The 19,132-nt window shown below is 52.5% G+C and overlaps 1 protein-coding gene and 1 pseudogene across 1 annotated transcript; both read left to right on the top strand.

The window, feature by feature from the left end:
- Positions 1-1,288: 1,288 nt before the first annotated feature.
- On the top strand, positions 1,289-14,936 carry FLCN (folliculin). The gene is made up of 11 exons (XM_005870151.2): positions 1,289-1,641; positions 2,820-2,966; positions 4,851-5,072; positions 5,837-5,997; positions 7,800-7,891; positions 9,579-9,766; positions 10,494-10,607; positions 11,338-11,461; positions 12,645-12,776; positions 12,885-12,990; positions 13,679-14,936. Exons 1-11 carry the CDS (start codon positions 1,351-1,353, stop codon positions 13,878-13,880), a joined length of 1,779 nt encoding a protein of 592 aa, XP_005870213.1. The 5' UTR covers positions 1,289-1,350; the 3' UTR covers positions 13,881-14,936.
- A 63-nt stretch (positions 14,937-14,999) lies between these two features.
- Positions 15,000-17,513, top strand: LOC106726763 (annotated as a pseudogene).
- The last annotated feature ends 1,619 nt before the right edge of the window (positions 17,514-19,132 follow it).

The following is a 19,132-nucleotide window of genomic DNA, read 5'->3' as shown; positions in this document are numbered from 1 at the left end:
TGTCATGGCCAGGCTGTGGACATGCCCTTGCCTACACGCACGTGAGGACAGAGGCTGCCCACCTTCTTTGGCTTGTAGTGGGGGTGGGAGAGAGGGTTTAGAACCTGGCAGTGTCCACCCCTCAGTCTCATTCAGGAACCTAGATGTTTCCTTGATTGTTCTGAGCGAGGCTTCCTGGCAGAACTTGCCGGGACGGTGGGAATGGTCCGTGGTCTGCACTGTGAGCCGCAGCCACTGGGGAACACCTGGAAGGTGGCTGGTGAGGGAGACGGAGGCACGTGCTTCCAGGGTATTTACTCTCAGTGCCAGCCACGGCTGCTGTCTTTCAGCCCCCCCCACATCACACACGTGCTGTCAGCCGCCGTCACTGTCCCTCCTCCGTGCCTTTGCGCCTGTATTCTCCTTTCCAAACCGCCTCTGCCTGCCAGCCCAGTGGACACGCTCCTACTTTACAGCCTTGCCTGGTTCTTCCGACTAGCGGACACTGTCTGCACTCACATCCCGCTCCCCTCCCTTAAGATGAACAAGCTGCCCAAGCCCAGCCCTCCGCTGTGTGCTGGGCCCACCCTCCGCGGCCTCCCCCCGGCCTCTGCTCCTCTCACGATTCCCACGGTGCTTACTTGGTCTCCAGGTGACACTGGAGTTCACCTCACTGCCTGCCATTATCTGTCACCCTGTCCAGCTCTCCCTCCTTTCACATCGAGGCTCTGGGAGGGTTCTGGGCCCCATCGAGGTGCCCCTGGCCCCGCCAGACTGACCCCCTGCTCAGCTCTAGCCCGTGCTCTGCCGTCACTATCATGTTTCTCAGCAGAACCCAGCAGAAGCTCTGATCTCTGCCAGAGAAGTTCAGGGTCTTGCCATGGCATGAAAGGTCCCTAACATCTTCTTCCTCCTGGTTTTCCGCCCTTGTTCCCTCAGCTTTGCCAACACTCAGCCCCTGGCTCCCTGCCCGCTGTTCCTTCAGGGCTTGCTGAGGAGCCTTGTCCAGACCACCTCCCTCTCTGGTGCGGCTCGGCCAGGACCCCTGTGCAGGCGCTCCTAGTCCCCCCGGGGCTGAGCTCCCTCCGCACTGCCCTCTGTGCTGTGGCCTCGAGGCCGCCCAGCACTCTGACTGAAGGGCTGTCTGTGATCGCGGAAGTATCTTTTCCCTCCTGTTGGCGGTAACTCCTCGTGGGCAGGGACTGTCTTGTTCTCCCTGCACCAAGGACGGTGCTGGCACAGGATAGGTGCTCGGCTGGTGCTGCCTGCTGGGTGGCCACCTCTGCCAGATGGGAAGCCCCTGGCGATACCTGCCCAGTCCCAGGCTCCAGAGTTGCTGACGGGTCTGTGGTGTGAGCACACAGGCAGCTGATGGCCTTCCCTCCTCCCCAACACAGGCCGTGCTGTCTCCAGGGCACCATGAACGCCATCGTCGCCCTCTGCCACTTCTGTGAGCTCCACGGCCCCCGCACTCTCTTTTGCACGGAGGTTCTGCACGCCCCTCTTCCGAAGGGGGCTGGGGACAGCCCTGGCCAGGGGGAGCAGGCCGAGGAGGAGGAGGGTGGCATCCAGATGAGCAGTGGCATCTGCACGCACAGCCCAGCGGAAGGGGCCAGCACGGAGTCCAGCAGCCCGGGACCCAAGAAGTCGGACATGTGCGAGGCAAGTGTCGGGGGCTGGGCCGTTTCTCTCCCTCCAGGACGCGCGCTTGTGCTGGGGGCCTCCTGGGGGCAGCAGGGGCCGTGGTGCAGTGGATGGGCCTCCCAGGAGTGTGGTCTCCAGTGGTGTGTGCAGACCGTTCTCCATGGAGGGAGTTGGCTTCTTTTATATCCTTCTAGCTCTTTCCCTTCATCCTAGCCTCAGCCTTTCAACCCACCCTGTGCCAGCAGACTGTCGCCACCATCATCCCATTTGCCCTTCAGCCTCCCCAGCACACGCTCTGTTCACACTCATGTCCACATTGGCCCATCCCAGCCTCCGATTCTCTCTGGCTGGTGTTCTCGGGCGCTTCCTCCTCGCGGGGTCCTGGGGCTCCTGTGTGCTGCTTTGTGAGCTCTGGGAAGCGGAGTTGAAGTTCCCTCACCAGGTCACTTCTTCACGTGAGGGACCTGGGTTGGGCCCTGCCATCAGAGGCAGTGTTGGCTTCTGGCTCACACTGATGCTGATACCTGTGGCCTCTTCCTGAGACTCCTGCCAAGTGGCTGTGTCAACACCAAGGACAGATGCCAGCACAGCCCACTATGCGCCACTTGCAGCTGTGAGCCTCAGTTGTCCCTTCTGTATGATGGGCAGTCTCACTGATTTTCTCATAAGGCTGTTCTTTGGATTAAAGAGATAATGTGTGTGGAGCTTTTTGATGTTGTTAATCCTCACCCAAGGATATTTTTCCCATTGATTTTTAGAGAGAGTGGAAGGGATGGGGGAGAGAAACATCGAAGTGAGAGAGACACATTGATTGGTTGCCTCTCCCACATGCCCTGACTGGGGCTGGGAATTGAACCTGCAACCCAGGTACATGCCCTTGACCAGGAATCAAACCGGTGACCCTTTGGTGCGTGGGCCGACTCTCTAACCACTGAGAACACCAGCCAGGGCGGTAGAGCTTTCTTAACACCTGCTACGTAAGTGCTCAGTATATTGGATCTGTTACTCGTACCCTGTGAAACCTTTGTGGTCTTTGCATCCTGGGTGTCCTCGTCAGGAAACAGCGAAATCCTCAGGGAAGTATAACTGGCATGCAGTTAGGACTGTATGGAGTCTCCACTTCAGCTCTGCACAGGGCAAGAAAGCATGGTGCCTGCTTCCCGACTAACTGGTTTTCTTTTCCTTCTCGTGGGCAGGGCTGCCGGTCACTTGCTGTGGGGCATCCCGGGTACCTGAGCCACGATAAAGAGACTTCGATTAAATATGTCAGCCATCAGCACCCCAGCCACCCCCAGCTCTTCAGCATTGTCCGCCAGGCCTGTGTGCGCAGCCTGAGCTGTGAGGTGGGCACTGCGGTGTGGGAGGGGGTGGCTGTTTTGGGGGATCTCATGTACCCCAGGATTCCCTGAACAGGCCCAGGGGGCTATGGGAAGGAAGACAGGAGTCAGTCCTATAGAGAAGCCACAGGCAGACCCTGAGCCTGGCGGGGGTGGGGTGGGGGGCTACGGGGCCCCTTCTCCACAGTCCACCCCGGGGGCCCCTTCTCCACAGTCCACCCCGGGGGCCTCTTCTCCACAATCCACCCCGGGGGCCCCTTCTCCACAATCCACCCCGGGGGCCCCTTCTCCACAATCCACCCCGGGGGCCCCTTCTCCACAATCCACCCCGGGGGCCCCTTCTCCACAATCCACCCCGGGGGCCCCTTCTCCACAATCCACCCCGGGGGCCCCTTCTCCACAATCCACCCCGGGGGCCCCTTCTCCACAATCCACCCCGGGGGCCCCTTCTCCACAATCCACCCCGGGGGCCCCTTCTCCACAATCCACCCCGGGGGCCCCTTCTCCACAATCCACCCCGGGGGCCCCTTCTCCACAATCCACCCCGGGGGCCCCTTCTCCACAATCCACCCCGGGGGCCCCTTCTCCACAATCCACCCCGGGGGCCCCTTCTCCACAATCCACCCCGGGGGCCCCTTCTCCACAATCCACCCCGGGGGCCCCTTCTCCACAATCCACCCCGGGGGCCCCTTCTCCACAATCCACCCCGGGGGCCCCTTCTCCACAATCCACCCCGGGGGCCCCTTCTCCACAATCCACCCCGGGGGCCCCTTCTCCACAATCCACCCCGGGGGCCCCTTCTCCACAATCCACCCCGGGGGCCCCTTCTCCACAATCCACCCCGGGGGCCCCTTCTCCACAATCCACCCCGGGGGCCCCTTCTCCACAATCCACCCCGGGGGCCCCTTCTCCACAATCCACCCCGGGGGCCCCTTCTCCACAATCCACCCCGGGGGCCCCTTCTCCACAATCCACCCCGGGGGCCCCTTCTCCACAATCCACCCCGGGGGCCCCTTCTCCACCCCATTCCCCCCGGGGGCCCCTTCTCCACAATCCACCCCGGGGGCCCCTTCTCCACAATCCAAAACACACTGTGCTGGGCTAGTGGCTTCTAAGTGGCTGCTAACTTATCACTTGAAGCACCAAACTTTTGTTATTTGTTCATTCTTAACGGACACATTTCTAAGGCATGGGGTATTTCTAGGGCACGTAGTTTACCCCTCAGTCAGCATGTGCTCTCAGATCCTCCTGAAGAAGGAGTCCATTGTTTCTAAACTATGTGGCTGCTGCTGTTGAGTTTCAGTCTTAGCTTTTAGGTTTTTTATCTCTCAGGAAGATTCATAATCCAGTAACTGAGACTTCCTGTCACCATGCCCACCTGGTCAGACCACTGAGCCCCCACTCTCAGGCTCACTTACTGTTCCGTGTGCCCACCTTCGGCTCTTTCCCGCCTCTTGCTATTCTGCTCCTAACCTGCTAGCTGGCAGGCGATCATGCCCGAAGGGGTTGTGTGTACAGGGAGCATGGCTGTCATGGGACCCAGGTCCTCCTACAAATGCAGCACATTTTATCACATGGGCTCTGCAGTGGCTGTCTCACCTGCCGCTCTCCAGTGTGTTTAGAGTGATGTTGGCAGACAGGAGTCTGGGGTAGATTTATTTGTGTCGGACTTACTTAGGGCTCAAGGTAGAAAAAAGTAATGAGCCTACTTGGCTGGCCCTTGCACTCCATAACCAACAGTTGGGTCCCAGGAGGAGATGGGAGCAGTTTTCCTCCCATTCCCTCCTCTTTCCTTCCCCATAATTAACGTGGCTGATGAGTGCAGGAAGGGAATCTGAGCGGGAGGCTGACTCTGTCCTGGAAGCAAGGCGAGGACTGTCTTTGGCGCAGGTCTGCCCTGGCCGTGAAGGCCCTATCTTCTTCGGGGACGAGCAGCACGGGTTTGTGTTCAGCCACACCTTCTTCATCAAAGACAGCCTGGCCCGCGGCTTCCAGCGCTGGTACAGCATCATCACCATCATGATGGACCGCATCTACCTCATCAACTCCTGGCCCTTCCTGCTCGGGAAGATCCGCGGGATCATCGATGAGCTCCAGGGCAAGGCGCTCAAGGTGGCCCCGATGGGGGAGCGGGCGGCGGGGTGTGTGCGGTGGTCCTGCCGTGGCTGCTCTGCTAGTAAATTGTCGTTTCCTGGCCTCAGGGTCGGAGTTGTGGCCGGAGGCCCGGCAGTCGGCCAGTCAGTCCGGTTGCTTTTCTGGTCTCTGATGTCCTGGTCTGGTTCAGCTCTGGCTTCTTGGCTGCAGTCAGACCTGGCTTCATCTGATGTCTTTGTCCTCTGGCCTCCGTTGCAAAGGCCTGGTCACTAACCAGGCTGCAGACCTGCCACCCCCAGCTGGCATTGCACCTCAGGGCCGGCCAGGTGATGCCTGGCAACAGTTTTTCTCTGGCTCAGGTTGCTTGTCCATTGCAGGGACTGGGGGGATCTGCTTGTTGTAGGGTCCCGACAGCCATGTTGCTCGTTTACCTGCTCGAGGGAAGTGAGGGTGCTGATCACATGTCCTCCCACATGCTCTGTGTGATGAGCCCTCCATGTGCCTGGAGTGGGAGGACTGGACAGATGTGGAGCATGACAGTCGTGGCCGTGAGCACGCCTGCTGCCTCAGTGTCCCTCCAGCGCCCCAGAAGGCCTTCGTAGGAGAGGCAGGGGTGTCCCGACAGCCGGGGAGCAGACCCTTCTGTCGGAATCACGAGACTGGCGCTCTGTGCTCTGCGTGGGGTGGGGACAGGCTTCGGGGCAGCATCGGGATGCTGGCTGGGAGCCCACGGCTGCTTGGCTGCTGTGCTTGGGTACAGGGCTCCCTCCTCTGCGTTGCAGGTGTTTGAGGCAGAGCAGTTCGGGTGCCCACAGCGTGCCCAGAGGATGAACACAGCCTTCACCCCATTCCTGCACCAGAGGAACGGCAACGCCGCCCGGTCGCTCACCTCCTTGACCAGCGATGACAACCTCTGGGCGTGCCTGCACACCTCTTTTGCGTGGTAAGGAGGCTGCAGGCCTTTCAGCAGCTCTGGAGAGAGCAGGGAGGACTTCGGGGAGAGCAGTGTTGGTGCCTCTGTGGTATGCAGTGTACTGAGCACTGACCTGGACCCGGTTCTCCCTGAGGGGGTGCAGGACGTGTCCTGTAGAGCTCCCTTCCCAGTGATGTTTCTGAATGCTAGTCCCATTGTGCACGCTCCTTCCCAGGAGCACGCCTGTGCCTTTCCCTTCCCTCTTCTTCCCCACAGGCGCCCTTCCTAAACTCTAAGGGCCCCCAGGAGACTTGCAGCCAGGGGCCAGTGGGCAGTGGCTGCTCCCAGCTCATTCAGGCTAACCTCTGGCCCTGTCCTCAGGCCCCCTTTTCTCGGACTTCTTACTGAGCCCAAGCAGCCCAGCGAGTCCCTCTCCTGTTGCTTCTATCCTAGGCCCTTTGTTTCGCTGTCCCCAGCCTTAATAAACGTCCTCTAAAAAAAAGCTAGGCCCGGCCGCTGTGGCTCCGTGGTTGAGCGTCTACCTATGAACCAGGAGGTCACGGTTCAATTCCCAGTCAGGACACACACCCCCGATCCCGAGTGGGGGGTGTGCAGGAGGCAGCCAATCAGTAATTCTCTCTCCTCATTGATGCTTCTATCCCTCCCTTTTCCTTCTCTCTGAAATCAGTAGAAATACATTTTTTACAAAAAGATAGTCGCATTCCAAGACAAGGGATCTTCTCCCTTCTTTGTAGCCAGTGATGAGCATTTACCTCCCACACCTTCCGTGGTCAGGAGTGGAGAGAGGCTCAGCTGGCCGGTCCGGCTCAGGTTCTAAGGAGGTCTCCGCCATCGGGTTTGGCTCCCTCACGGGGCTGGCACGGGGGTGCTGGCTGTGGGCGGGAGGCCTCAGCCCCTCGCGATGCGGACAGACGAGCTGACTTCCCTCAGAGTGAGCGACCAAGGAGAGCAGGGGGTGGGATATGCAAGGTCCTGACCGGCCGCAGCCCACACGGCTGTGTCCCGCTGTTGGTTAGGAATGTGCTGTGTCCCCGAGGCCAGCCTCGGTGGGGGAGAGGGTTAGTCTTCCGCTTTGGAAGGGAGGAGCGTCCGTGGATTTGTGATGTATTTGAAATGACCACTGTTTGTCCTCTGGCCACCGATTGTTTCAGTCCCTGCATTGCAAGATCCTCCGAAGACCCCCCCACATTCTCATTCCTGTGCCGTCAGTGTGAAGTCTAGGGCTCATTGTCTAAGGTCTTGGTGGGCGAGGAGCTCAGAGGGGGACCCTCGGGTGCAGCTCCCAAGACCTGCAAATCCCACCTCCCACATCCATCGCTCCTGGCTCTTAAAGATCACTTCTATGTAGGACGTTTCTAAGCGGCTCAGAGTAGAATTAACAGCACCATGCACGCGGCATCCCTGTCGTCCAGCTTTGGCAGCTGTCAGCATCTGCTTTTTCATGTGCCCCTCACTTTTTCCTAGAGTTTTTTACAGCAAATGTCAATTGTATCATTTCAGCTGCAAAACCATGATCATATCCGACAAAATGGACTAATTTCTTAGTACCATCCAGCCCAGTCCACATTCACTTTTCCTGTTTTGCCTCACAAGTGACTTTTGAATTGGGTCACACGCAGTGTGTGGATTGTTGTAAATCTCTTATCTGGAATAGTGTCTCCTGCTCTGCTTTTCCTGTGCCTTTTGTTGGGGGAGCTAGGCCATTGGTTTCTTTTGCGCTGTTTTCTATAAACTGGGAGTTAGAGCGAGAGGCTTGAGGGGCGTCGGGTTCAGCTTTCTCCTGACGAGAGACATGAGGGCTCTGTTCTCAGGCTCCTGAAGGCGTGCGGCAGCCGGCTGACGGAGAAGCTCCTGGAGGGCGCGCCCACCGAGGACACCTTGGTCCAGATGGAGAAGCTCGCGGGTAAGCGGGGGCGCCCTCTGCCCACGCGGCCTTGGGGCCATCCCAGCCAGCGGCCTCCTCAGGCCGGCAGAGAGCTGACCGGGGATCCTGGGGGTAAGCCCACGAGGAGCCTCTGCAGAGAAGCTTGCCCTTTAGCCCACATGCTCCTGTCTTGATTTCCTGTCTCATCCTCCTGGCAGCCGGGAAAAGCCCCTGTCGGGCTGTGTAAGGATTGGCTGATGGGAAGCTTTCTTGTCCCTGTTTTATCGTTAACCAAGTGCTTGGCCTCTCCAGATTCTCGTACTCTGCTCGCTAGCAACACAGAGCTGTGCTGCCGCCGGGCCAGGGTTCCCATCAAGGGCGGCGGTTCCCACTTCACTGTCTCTGGGCCGCCCTCTCAGGTGTGGGGTCAGCTCTTCGTGTCTGGGCGCAGGGCCCGTGCGCTCAGGAACTCCCGCAGGAACTCCCCGGGAACCCCTGGTCCCGCCCGGCTGTGCTTTCCTCCAGAGGGCCTTCGCTTGGTGGTTGAGGTCTACAGTCTCAGCGGCGTGGTGGGTGATCCGACTGTGGTGCGTGTGTGTAGCTTGTTGCTAGCCATGCTGGTGTGCTGCAATGGCAGATAATTGACCTTAAAACACTGGAGCTGTCGCAAGGCCCCTGCAGTCAGGTGACTTGCACACGCTTGCACGCAAACCCTCTCCTGAGTTGGGAAAAGCAAATAGTTTCCGCGAGAGCAGAAGGTACTCAGAAGAGAGAAAACTTCGCAGTCATGGCCAGGCTGGCCCTAGAGTGTCCATTATTGTAGTGATTGTAAGTTTCCAGGCCAGTGAAGATGGTGAGAGTTCCTTGCACAGAGAGCCCCATGCATCCGGACAACCTTCCAGGGCTTCTGTCACATCTTGGTCTGTGTCCTGGTCACAGGAGGCTCAGAGCACAGGCTCTGGGGGCGGCTGACCCATCTGCAGGGCCTGCCTTCTGCTCTGTTCCATGTGCTGGGCACAGCCCTCCCCGAGGGCCTCACCAGGTGAGGATTGTATGAAGACTAATTGAAATAACAGACATTTCTTTATCTTTAAAATGAGGAGGATGGTATTGAGGGTGAAAGGGTGAGGAGGTGAGGAAGCCCCTGGAGTGGTGCCAGGCCGTAGAGGAGCTCAGGCAGCCAGGCTCTGTCCTCCGTGCCGTTTGCGTGACCTTTCCCCTGTGGGAACCACGCAGTTCTGCAGGTGCCTGGCAACGCAGTGAGGCTCTGGGCCCTCCCAGCCCACCGTAAGGCTCCTAGGGTAAGAGTAGTATAGCCCTGCCGGTGTGCTCAGTGGATAGAGCTTCGGCCTGTGCACGGAGGGTCATGGGTTTGATTCCCCATCAAGAGCACGTACCTGGGTTGCAGGTTCCATCCCCAGCCCTGGTTGGTGTGTGTGGGAGGCAACCAATCGATGTGTCTCTCACATCGATGTGTCTCTCTCTCCTCCTCCCTGCTCCGTTCTGCTCTCTAAAAATCAATGGGAAAAATGTCCTCGGGTGAGAATTAACAACAGTAAAAAGTAGTGGAGATGGCTGCCCCCAATCAGCAATCCACGGCCTCTAGTAGCTTAACCATGAGGGGCCTTGGGCTGAAGTGGTCACACAAGGAGACCATCGCAGCCAGGAAGTGGGGGAGTCCAGGGGGCGGCAGGCTTCATAGCTGTCTTTGTTGTCCGTCTTGCAGATTTAGAAGAGGAATCAGAAAGCTGGGACAACTCGGAGGCTGAAGAGGAAAAAGCCTCTGTCTTGCCAGAGGGTGCAGAGGGGCGGGAGCTGACCAAATGCCCCACAGGTTCCTCCTCGCTCTCAGACTGTGAGAGCTGGCAGCCCCGAAAGCTGTCCGTCTTTCAGTCCCTTCGGCACATGAGACAGGTAGGCAGCAGGGGGCCAGAGCCGTGCCCCCCCCCCTCGTCCCCTCCAGCACACTTGGTCCTTGGGGCTCATGGTGTTCAAGACCCAAAGGGACGGTGGTGAGGAGTGACCACCACCCTCCTTGGTGGCTGCGGGTCCATGCCCGTCAGGGCACATGCAGGAATTCACCAGTGAAACAGCAAATGGAGGTCTCTCTCTCTACAAAAGCAGTAACTAAAACAAACAGCATATCCGGGGCGGGCAGCAGCGTGGCGGGGACAGGCCTGGTGGGAGGAGGGCTGGCTGGAGCAGTCTGGCTCTGGGTGCTGGGTTTGCCGCGTCCTGCGGCGTCTGGGTGTGGAGTGAGGGCTGTGGAGACCCTGCTCTTCCTGGGCCTGCAGTGCCCTGATACCTGCCACTTGCTTTCAAGTGGTTCAGCAAAGTAAAGTGTGTAGCCAGAGAAGGTAAATGTTGCTAATACTTTTTCTGCTTCAAGGCTTTGAAAATAAAAATGAGAAAAAGATCTTATAAAATGTGCAAGAGTTTTAGGATCTGATTTTAGGTACAAATCTGGGGACTACTATCTGCCTTCTGACCTTGGGCAAGCCAGTCAGCCTCCTGAGAAGAAGTGGCTTCTTCTCTGACCTGCCTTCCTTGACTGTACAGAGAAGGTTCTAGATGGACACACAAGTAGCATCAGTTGGACAGAATGCACATTCAGGGCAGAGAGCACCGAGCTGTTTTTCAGGTCCTGGGTGCCTCGTCTTTTCGCATGTTGGCCTGGCACGTTCTCATGGGGAACCAGGTGATCTGGAAAAGCAGGGACACAGACCTTGTCCTGTCAGCGTTTGAAGTTCTCCGGGTAAGGGTGTCTTCTGTCCTTCCTTGTTCTATAGCAGGACAGTATTTGTTGGGTGTGATTGTTAGGGTGCACTAATGCTCCTTCCTAAGATCCGTGTTTCCCTCCACTATTAAAAATGACAGTTATTTATGGCTTTTATTTCTAGTGGAAGGAGTCTGTGCTTCCTGATAGATTGAGAACTAATGACCCTCTCTCCCGTCCTCATCCCCTGAGGCACTTGCAGAAGCCATGGGGTGGTCACAGCTGCTGTGGCAGCAGCTCTGGGTCGCCGCACTGCCTCTGCGCAACAGTCCGATGGGGGTGGCGCAGGGGCAGCACGCTGTCCCATCCCAGAGGTGCGATGGGTGCCACGGCCCGGGTTTGGCGCTCATGTGTTTAAGTCACTAGAAAGTGTGAATGCCTGCCGTCTGCTGCGTAGGCCTGTGAGGCACAAAGTGAATATGACAATCTCTCAGAAAGCATGGAATCTCTTTGTTGGGTGCAGGAAGAGACCACTATCTGAGCAATACAAGAGTTATATAGGAATTAGCACCATAAAGCAAGAGGCAGCACGAGTTACACCTGACCAATGGCCAGGAGACACCCAGGGGGCTGAGTGACCAGGGACGCCTCCTGGGAGGAGGGAGACTTTGGATGGCGCTGCAGAGGGTCCTGGAAGGTGGGTGATGGAGACAGGCAGGGCCAGGGTGTTCCATCTGCTGTGGGTTCTGAGTTCCTCTCTCCTCTCCAGACCATGCTGCCCGTGGGCTGTGTGCGCGTCATCCCTTACAGCAGCCAGTACGAGGAGGCCTACCGCTGCAACTTCCTGGGGCTCAGCCCCCACGTGCAGATCCCCACCCACGTGCTCTCCTCAGGTGCGTGCTCTCCTCACCTGAGGCCCAGCACCTAGGGCTTAGACGTGGGCCGGGCCTTCGCTGTGTGTTTGAGGATGTCGCCTGCCGGCCTTGGGAGCAGGGGGTACCCCATTGCAGGACCAGCTTTCCCAGTGCCATTGGGCCTTTGTTTTCTGCCTTTAAAATGGATGAGGTTTGGACTGGACCGCTTCATAGTGAGGGTGGCTTACAGGGCATGGTTCTCAGTCGGGGGCAGGCCGCAGTCTGGGAGTGGGAACAGCCAGTGGCTGTCAAAGGACTGTAGTTGCGTCTGGGCAGGTGAGTCAGGGATGCCGCCGAGCTGGGGGCTTGCTGGGCTGCAACAGCCGCCTTCATAGTCCATGCGTCTCGTGGGCTCCTTTGCTCTCATGTTCTGTCACACTTCCTTGTTCCTTCCAAGTGTTTCTGCCTTTTACATGTCTTTTTTAAAACAAGAGTTTATTTGAGCCAAAACTGAGGACATGCTGGGGAGCATGATCTCAGATGCTCCCCTTTTATAGGCCTTAATTGCATCTTCCGCATCCATTGCTCAGCCGGCTCCGCCCTCAGCACCCGCAAGCTTACTACCAAGAAGCTAGTCAGCACCCCTCACTTTTGGTTTAGGAAGCTCAGGAGTCAGCCTGGGTGCCATCGCAGCTGCCAAGGCGGCCGGGGCTTCCAACACCGACGAGGGGCAGCCCTGCGCTCGGGTGGTGGGAGGGGCAGTGGCAGAGCAGCTGGCCTCCGCAGCCCTGAGCAGCCTCCATTCAGCACCGAGGCTGGGCCTCTGTCCTGGGTCCGATTCAGAACGCAGGCTCAGGTTTCAGGATGGGCTTAAAGTCTTACCACTTCTAGTGGCTTCAGGCGAGTCACTTGGCTTCTGAGTCCGTTTCCCTGTCTACAGAATGGGGGAATTGTGGCACCTCTCTCTAGTGGTCATAGGGCTGTTTAGTAGTATGGAAATTGAGGTATATAATTAGTATTATTGTAAAATAATATGGTGTTAGTCTAACAAAGTTAAACCTTAACTGTTTACAAATAAACCACAGAAAGTTTTAAATGCCCAAGTGTTCATCTCCGGAGATGGGTTATCCCTGGGTGATCAGGTGATTTGAGCAGCAGGCAGAGGTGGGCTTGCTGCTGAGTGGAGGACGCTCCTGGGAGCAGTGCGTTTGTATTGCTGCAGAATTCGCTGTCGTAGTGGAGGTCCACACAGCCGCTCCCTCCAGCCTCCCCCCGGCTGGGTGTGAGGACGACCAGTCTCTGAGCAAGTACGAATTCGTGGTGACCAGTGGGAGTGCTGTGGCTGCAGACCGAGGTGGGTGCTTCTGGGCAGCGCCTGCACCACGAGATTGGGAGAGGGAGTGCGCTTCCCCTCCTGGGCTGACCCTCCTCCCCCGCCTGCTGTGCCCCTCCCTGTTCCCAGTGGGCCCGACCATTCTGAATAAGATGGAAGCTGCTCTGACCAACCAGAATCTGTCTGTGGATGTGGTTGACCAGTGTCTCATCTGCCTCAAAGAAGAGTGGATGAAGTAAGTACTGGCCACTGCACTCCTGGGGCGTTCATTGCTGATGAGAGGGCTGGATTGCCGGCAGCAATGTGTCTGCTAAGGAGAACCAGAAGCTGTTTTCAGAGAAAGAGGTGAGGCTGTGGCTACCGGAGAACAGTTAAGAGCACAGGTTAAGAGTGAGTTCAATCACCAGCTCCGCTACGAATATATTAGCTGGGTGACACCATGCAAATGACCTGGTGCCAAGCTTCAGGCTGCTCCTCTATGAGACAGGGGTGACACCTGCCTCCAAGGGAAGCATTTATTTTTGCTGCTTAATTAACTTTAAAAATCTGAAAGTCAGATAAATAGGTATTTCTGTTTTACTGAAGCAAGTTACTTTATTTCCTCCTGCCTTCTTAGTAATTTTTTGTCAAATTTAATTAGTAAAACATTATCCTGATTTCAAATAATACAGCGAAGCTTAGGATCAACCAAATTCTTTGATGAATTTAAGGGAAAATTTTTTTTCTCCTTTTTTCCCATTTTGATACACCAACCATATTACCCAAGGCTGTCACTGATGGGCAAACTAGAGACCCTAAGGTTGCAGGTCGTCTGCGGCCCTGCTGTGCTGTTCCTTCTGAGGGTTTGAATTCCAGCTCTGCTTGCAGACCAGAGCTCAGTGATTGTGCTGTGGCATCTGAGTGTTTTGTTTGGTTTTCTGCAGCAAAGTGAAGGTCCTTTTCAAATTCACCAAGGTGGTCAGTCGGCCCAAAGAGGACACACAGAAGCTCCTGAGTATCCTCGGAGCATCTGAGGAGGACAACGTCAAACTGCTCAAGTTCTGGATGACAGGCCTGAGCAAAACCTACAAGTCCCACCTCATGTCCACGGTCCGGAGTCCCCCGGCCACAGAGCCTCGTAATTGACCCACCATGGAAGTCAGTGTGGGATGCCTTCTGGGAAGTGGTGATGGCCATCCTTGCCATTGCACTCAGAGATTGGGTGTCTGGTGGCCGTCATAGGCTGTCCCATCCTGCACTGCTGGCACGGAGCTGTGTCCGAGCAGGGCATGCAAACTGTTGGGGCTGAACTATGCCTGTGTGTGGGATTTGGGTGTGGTGAGTTCTTGGGATCATCCCACCAGCTGTTTCCATTGCTCCAGCCTGAAGAGGACCGTGGGAGACTTGTGACAAGGACAGGCCCCTGCACCAGTGCACCCCTGTGAGAGAAGACGAAGGAAACTGTGTCTCCTGTCGCTCATGGACTTAGATCTCAACTTTTATAGGGAAGATATGTCAGGCCAGTCCTGACCTGGGTATTTTAGCCACAATATCATAACTTTCTCTTGAGGTTAACATTCAAAACTTTCTGTTCTGAAATGCAGCAAGAGTTCTCCAGGTATTAAATGCATGCATGTAGTATCACTACGGTTGTGAATTTTCAAGACAGGTGCTGATCCTTAGTCATTTTTAGTAACCTGGTTTTGAGTTAGGGCTCGGGGACAGGCTTTTAGAGTAAAGAGGAGGTATTCCTCATTGGTGGGTCTTGGGAACTCATGTTCTGAAGTCATGTGACTACCAAGTCTTCTGGCCATGCTGTCCTGGTATTGCTTTGAAATTACCCTATAGTTTGAGGTCAAGCCCCTGATCTTTGTTACACAAAGATGACACTTTGCCGAAATGTTCATGGAGCCATTTGACTTGCCCAGCTCACTGTGTACTCTTCCACGTCACTTTGTTTTTATTGCTTCTTTACACACTCACATTTGGCTGCAGTTAATCTTCAGAGCATGGTGACTTAAGGTAAGATCATCTCATCCTCTCTGCATTTTTATAAGGGTTCATGGTTTGGAGGGATTTTCCAGCAGTTTTGCTGATTTGTTTAGTTTTTGTTTGTTTATATTTAACATGAAGACTAAGTATATGACTAGGTATCTGTATTATGTAAGAACATCGAAACAATAAATATGTATTTTTATAACATATTGACCACATGGTTTCATAACTAAAGTTTTCTTGGGATCAATCACAGAAAATATGGTTAAAATAACACCAGTAATGATATAATTATTTTGGAACTTGAGTCTGTTAAAGGCTTACAACTTCCAGGGAAAGACTGGTAAACTGGTTAATTTTGGTCAATTTCAGCTCTTGGCACAGCAGCAGCTACCCCTCCCCTACCCCCAGCTGCATGGCAGGCAGTGTTCAGCAGCTTGCACACACCGTGGGAGCTAGGATGGTAAAAGGGACCCTGTCCTAACTATTAGAGATCTGTGCTCCCATCACTGATTGCTACTTCTGATCACAAAGGTGCAGGCAAAGAGATTGGCAGCTGTTGTTGTTGCACCTCTCCCCTTGTTGCAAGCCCCTCCTCTAGCTGAAGTGACTAGTGGGAGACTTAATGGGCTGTGTCCTCCTCCACCCACTTCAGTTTTTGCTTTTCTCCTTTCAGGAGCCAGATATGAAAGACTATGACATTCAAACATAACCACGCATATGGGGGAAATTAGAAGGTGGCTGCATACCCACTGTTTACTCAGAAAGGACATGAGAAAAACAAGTTTACACCTCTGGCCTATTCTTGACAAAGAGACAGCTGACAACAATAAAAATAAGTGAAAAAAACAAAAGCAACAAAACATGTATCTGATTTTCAGTTAATACATTACTAGATGTGTTTAAAAAAATCATAAGACAAAGAAATAGGAACATATGGCCCCATTCAAATGAAAAAATAAACAGAATCTGTCCATTAAGAAAAAGACTTAATGACAAATATATTAGACAAAGATCTAAAACAATTGTCTTAAGATGCAAGAACTAAAGGAAGATGTGGAGAAAAGAAAAGAATGTGTGAACAAAATGAAAATATCAGACAAAAGAAACGTAAAAATAAACCAAGAAGAAATTCTTGATCAGAAAACTACAATGAAAAATTTACTAGGATTGAAAGGCCAATTTGAACAGTGAACTTGAAGATAAAACTATTGAAATTTTCAAGGCTGAGGAACAGAGAGAAAAAAGGTTGAAGAAAAACTAATAGAGCTTAAAAGACCCATGGAACACAATCAAAAGGACCAATATACATATCATGGAAGTCCCAGAAAAAGAAGAAAGAGACAGGGGAAGAGAATATTTGAAGAAATGGCTGAAAACTTCTTCAATTTGATGAAAGATACAAATATAAACATACATGAAACTGAACAAACTCCAATTAAGATTTTAAAGGACCTACACCAAGAAACATAAACTTTCAAAAGAGAGCAAGTCTTGAAAGCAGGAAGAGAGGTGAATTATTACATACACGGAATCCTCAATAAGATTGTCTTCAGATTTCTCATCAGAAACTTTGGAGACCAGAGGACTGGGCTAATATATTCAGAGTGCTAAAACAAAACAACAAAAGTCAGCCAAGAGTTGTATATCCAGCAAAACTGTCCTTAATAGTGAGGGAGAAGTCCAGACATTCCCAGATGAAAAGTGAGGTAGTTCATGACCGCTAGACATGCCCAGCAAGAACTGCTCACGGAGTACTGCAAGGTGAAATGATTCATTCACCTTGACAGCATCTCAAAGCCATGTAGACATATAAGGTCTCAATGAAAGTAAATGCATAGGCAATTACATAAGCTAGTATTATTGTAACAGTAGTTTGTAACTGTACTTTTTCTACAACTTAAGAAACAAAGAAAAACTTGGTAATGTAAAAGCTAATATTACTGTAACTGATTTGTAACTGCAGGTCTTGTTTTCTACATCATTTAGGAGACTAATGCATTTAGAAGAATTAGTTTATGTTTGTGGGTTTCACTGTAGAAAGATGTAATTTTGTGACATCATCAACCAAAAGGGGATGAAACTCTATCATGAATGACACAGTAACTATCTGGACTAGGACGTTCATGACCAACAGACTACTTCAGCAGAAACAAATGGTCCTTGATATCCTTCACCCTGGGAAGGCAACAGTACCCAAGATAGAAATTTAGGGAAAACTAGCCAAAGTATATAAGACCACTCCAGATGTCATCTTTGTGTTTGGATTCAGAACCCATTTTGGTGGTGGCAAGACAACTGGCTTTGGCATGATTTATGATCCCTTGGATAATGCAAAGAAAAATGAACCCAAACATAGACTTGCAAGACATGACCTGTATGGGAAGAAGAAGACCTCAAGAAAACAGAGAAAGGAACGCAAAAACAGAATGAAGGTATCCAGGGGGACTTCAATGGCCAACGTTGGTACTGGCAAAGTGAGCTGGAGCTGGGACAACAGGAGTAAAGATTCTTCAGTGACTTGATCTGGGGTGATTGTGCAGATTTTTCATGAGATTAATAAACTAAGAACTTTTATGTGAGAAAAACAAAAGGCGTAGGGATGGAGCTATAAAATTTTTGTTATTGAAGTTAAGCTGCTAGAAATCAAATTAGATATTATACTTTTAGGATGTTAAATGTAATTCTTATGGCAACCACAAAGAAAATAGCTTTAGAATATATACAAAAGGAAATTAAAACATTTTACTACAAAAAATTTTAACAAAAAAGAGTACAGAAAATGAGTGACAAAAAAGCTATATAGCATATAGAAAACAAAACATGACAGAAGTTTGTCCCTCCTTATCAATATTTACTTTAAATGTAAATGTATTAAACTCTTCAATTAAAAGACAGAGACTAGCATAATGATCTAACAAAATATCATCAACAAGAGATTCACTTGATATCCAAGGGCACAAATAGGTTGAAAGTGAAAGGATGGAGAAAGGTATTCTCTAGAAATAGTCACCAAAAGGGAGCAGAATTAGTCATACTAATATCAGATAAAGTAGACTTTAAATCCAAAAAAAGTTACAAGAGACAAGAACTAAATATAGCAAGAAGATAAAACAGTTGTAAACATTTATGCACCTAAAGACAGACCATCTATATAAAAGCCTAATATGCAAATTGTCCCCACAGGAGTTTGACCAGGAGGCTGATCACTTGCTATGATATGCACTGACCACCAGGGGGCGGTGCGGAACTAAGGAAGGCCCCAGCTGGCAGTTGGCAGCCGGGGAAGGGAGGCCCCAGCTGGCAGCCAGAAGGCCCTGATTAGCCCTGATCGTCAGCCAGGCCTAGGGACCCTACCCGTGCATGAATTTCGTGCACCAGACCTCTAGTCAAAATATATGATGAAGCAAAAACTGACAGAATTGAAAGAGAAACCGTTCTACAATAATAATTGCCGGCTTCAATACCCCACTCACAACAATGAATAGAAGAAGCAGACAAGATAAGAAAGAAAATAGGATGCCGAAACCGGTTTGGCTCAGTGGATAGAGCGTCAGCCTGCGGACTGAAGGGTCCCAGGTTCGATTCCGGTCAAGGGCATGTACCTGGGTTGCAGGCACATCCCCAGTGGGAGATGTGCAGGAGGCAGCTGATCGATGTTTCTCTCTCATCGATGTTTCTAGCTCTCTATCTCTCTCCCTTCCTCTCTGTAAAAAATCAATAAAATATATTTTTTTAAAAAAAGAAAGAAAATAGGGAGCTTAACTTAATAAATGAACTAGATCTAACAGACACATACAGAACATTCCACCCAACAGCAGCAGCATACACATTCTTCTCCAGTACACATGGGACATTTTCCAGGATAGACCATATGTTAGGTCTATAGACCATATGTTAGACCATATGTCACAAATTAAATCTCAGTAGCTTTGAAAAGAGATACACAGTATTTTCTCTGACAATATGAAGTTAGAAGTAAATAAGACTGGAAAATTCACAAAATAGTGGAAATTATGCAACACATTTTATGTATCAAAGAAAAGTCATGAGGGAAATTAGAAAATACTTAGAGATAAATGAAAATGAAAACACAACAAACCAAAATATGGGACATAGTGAAAGCAATAAGGGTGAAATTTGTGTGTGTGTGTGTGTGTGTGTATATATACTAGAGGCCTGGTGCATGAAAACTCGTACACTTGAGGGGATCCCTCATCCTGGCCTGTGCCATCTCACAGTCCGGGAGCTCTAAGGGATTGTCCGACTGATGGATCGCCCCTTTGCCACCGCTGGTCACTGCCGCCCCCTGGTTGCTGTCCCCTCCCTCTGCCTGCTGGCACGTGCCTTGGCTGGCCTGGCGCTGCCTGCTCACCAGACTCGCTCCCTACTGACCAGTCGTT

Source organism: Myotis brandtii, unplaced genomic scaffold (genome assembly GCF_000412655.1).
Source record: "Myotis brandtii unplaced genomic scaffold, ASM41265v1 scaffold314, whole genome shotgun sequence".
Taxonomy (NCBI): domain Eukaryota; kingdom Metazoa; phylum Chordata; class Mammalia; order Chiroptera; family Vespertilionidae; genus Myotis; species Myotis brandtii.
The sequence above is the reverse complement of the archived record's forward strand: the minus strand, read 5'-3'. Positions and strand labels throughout refer to the sequence as shown.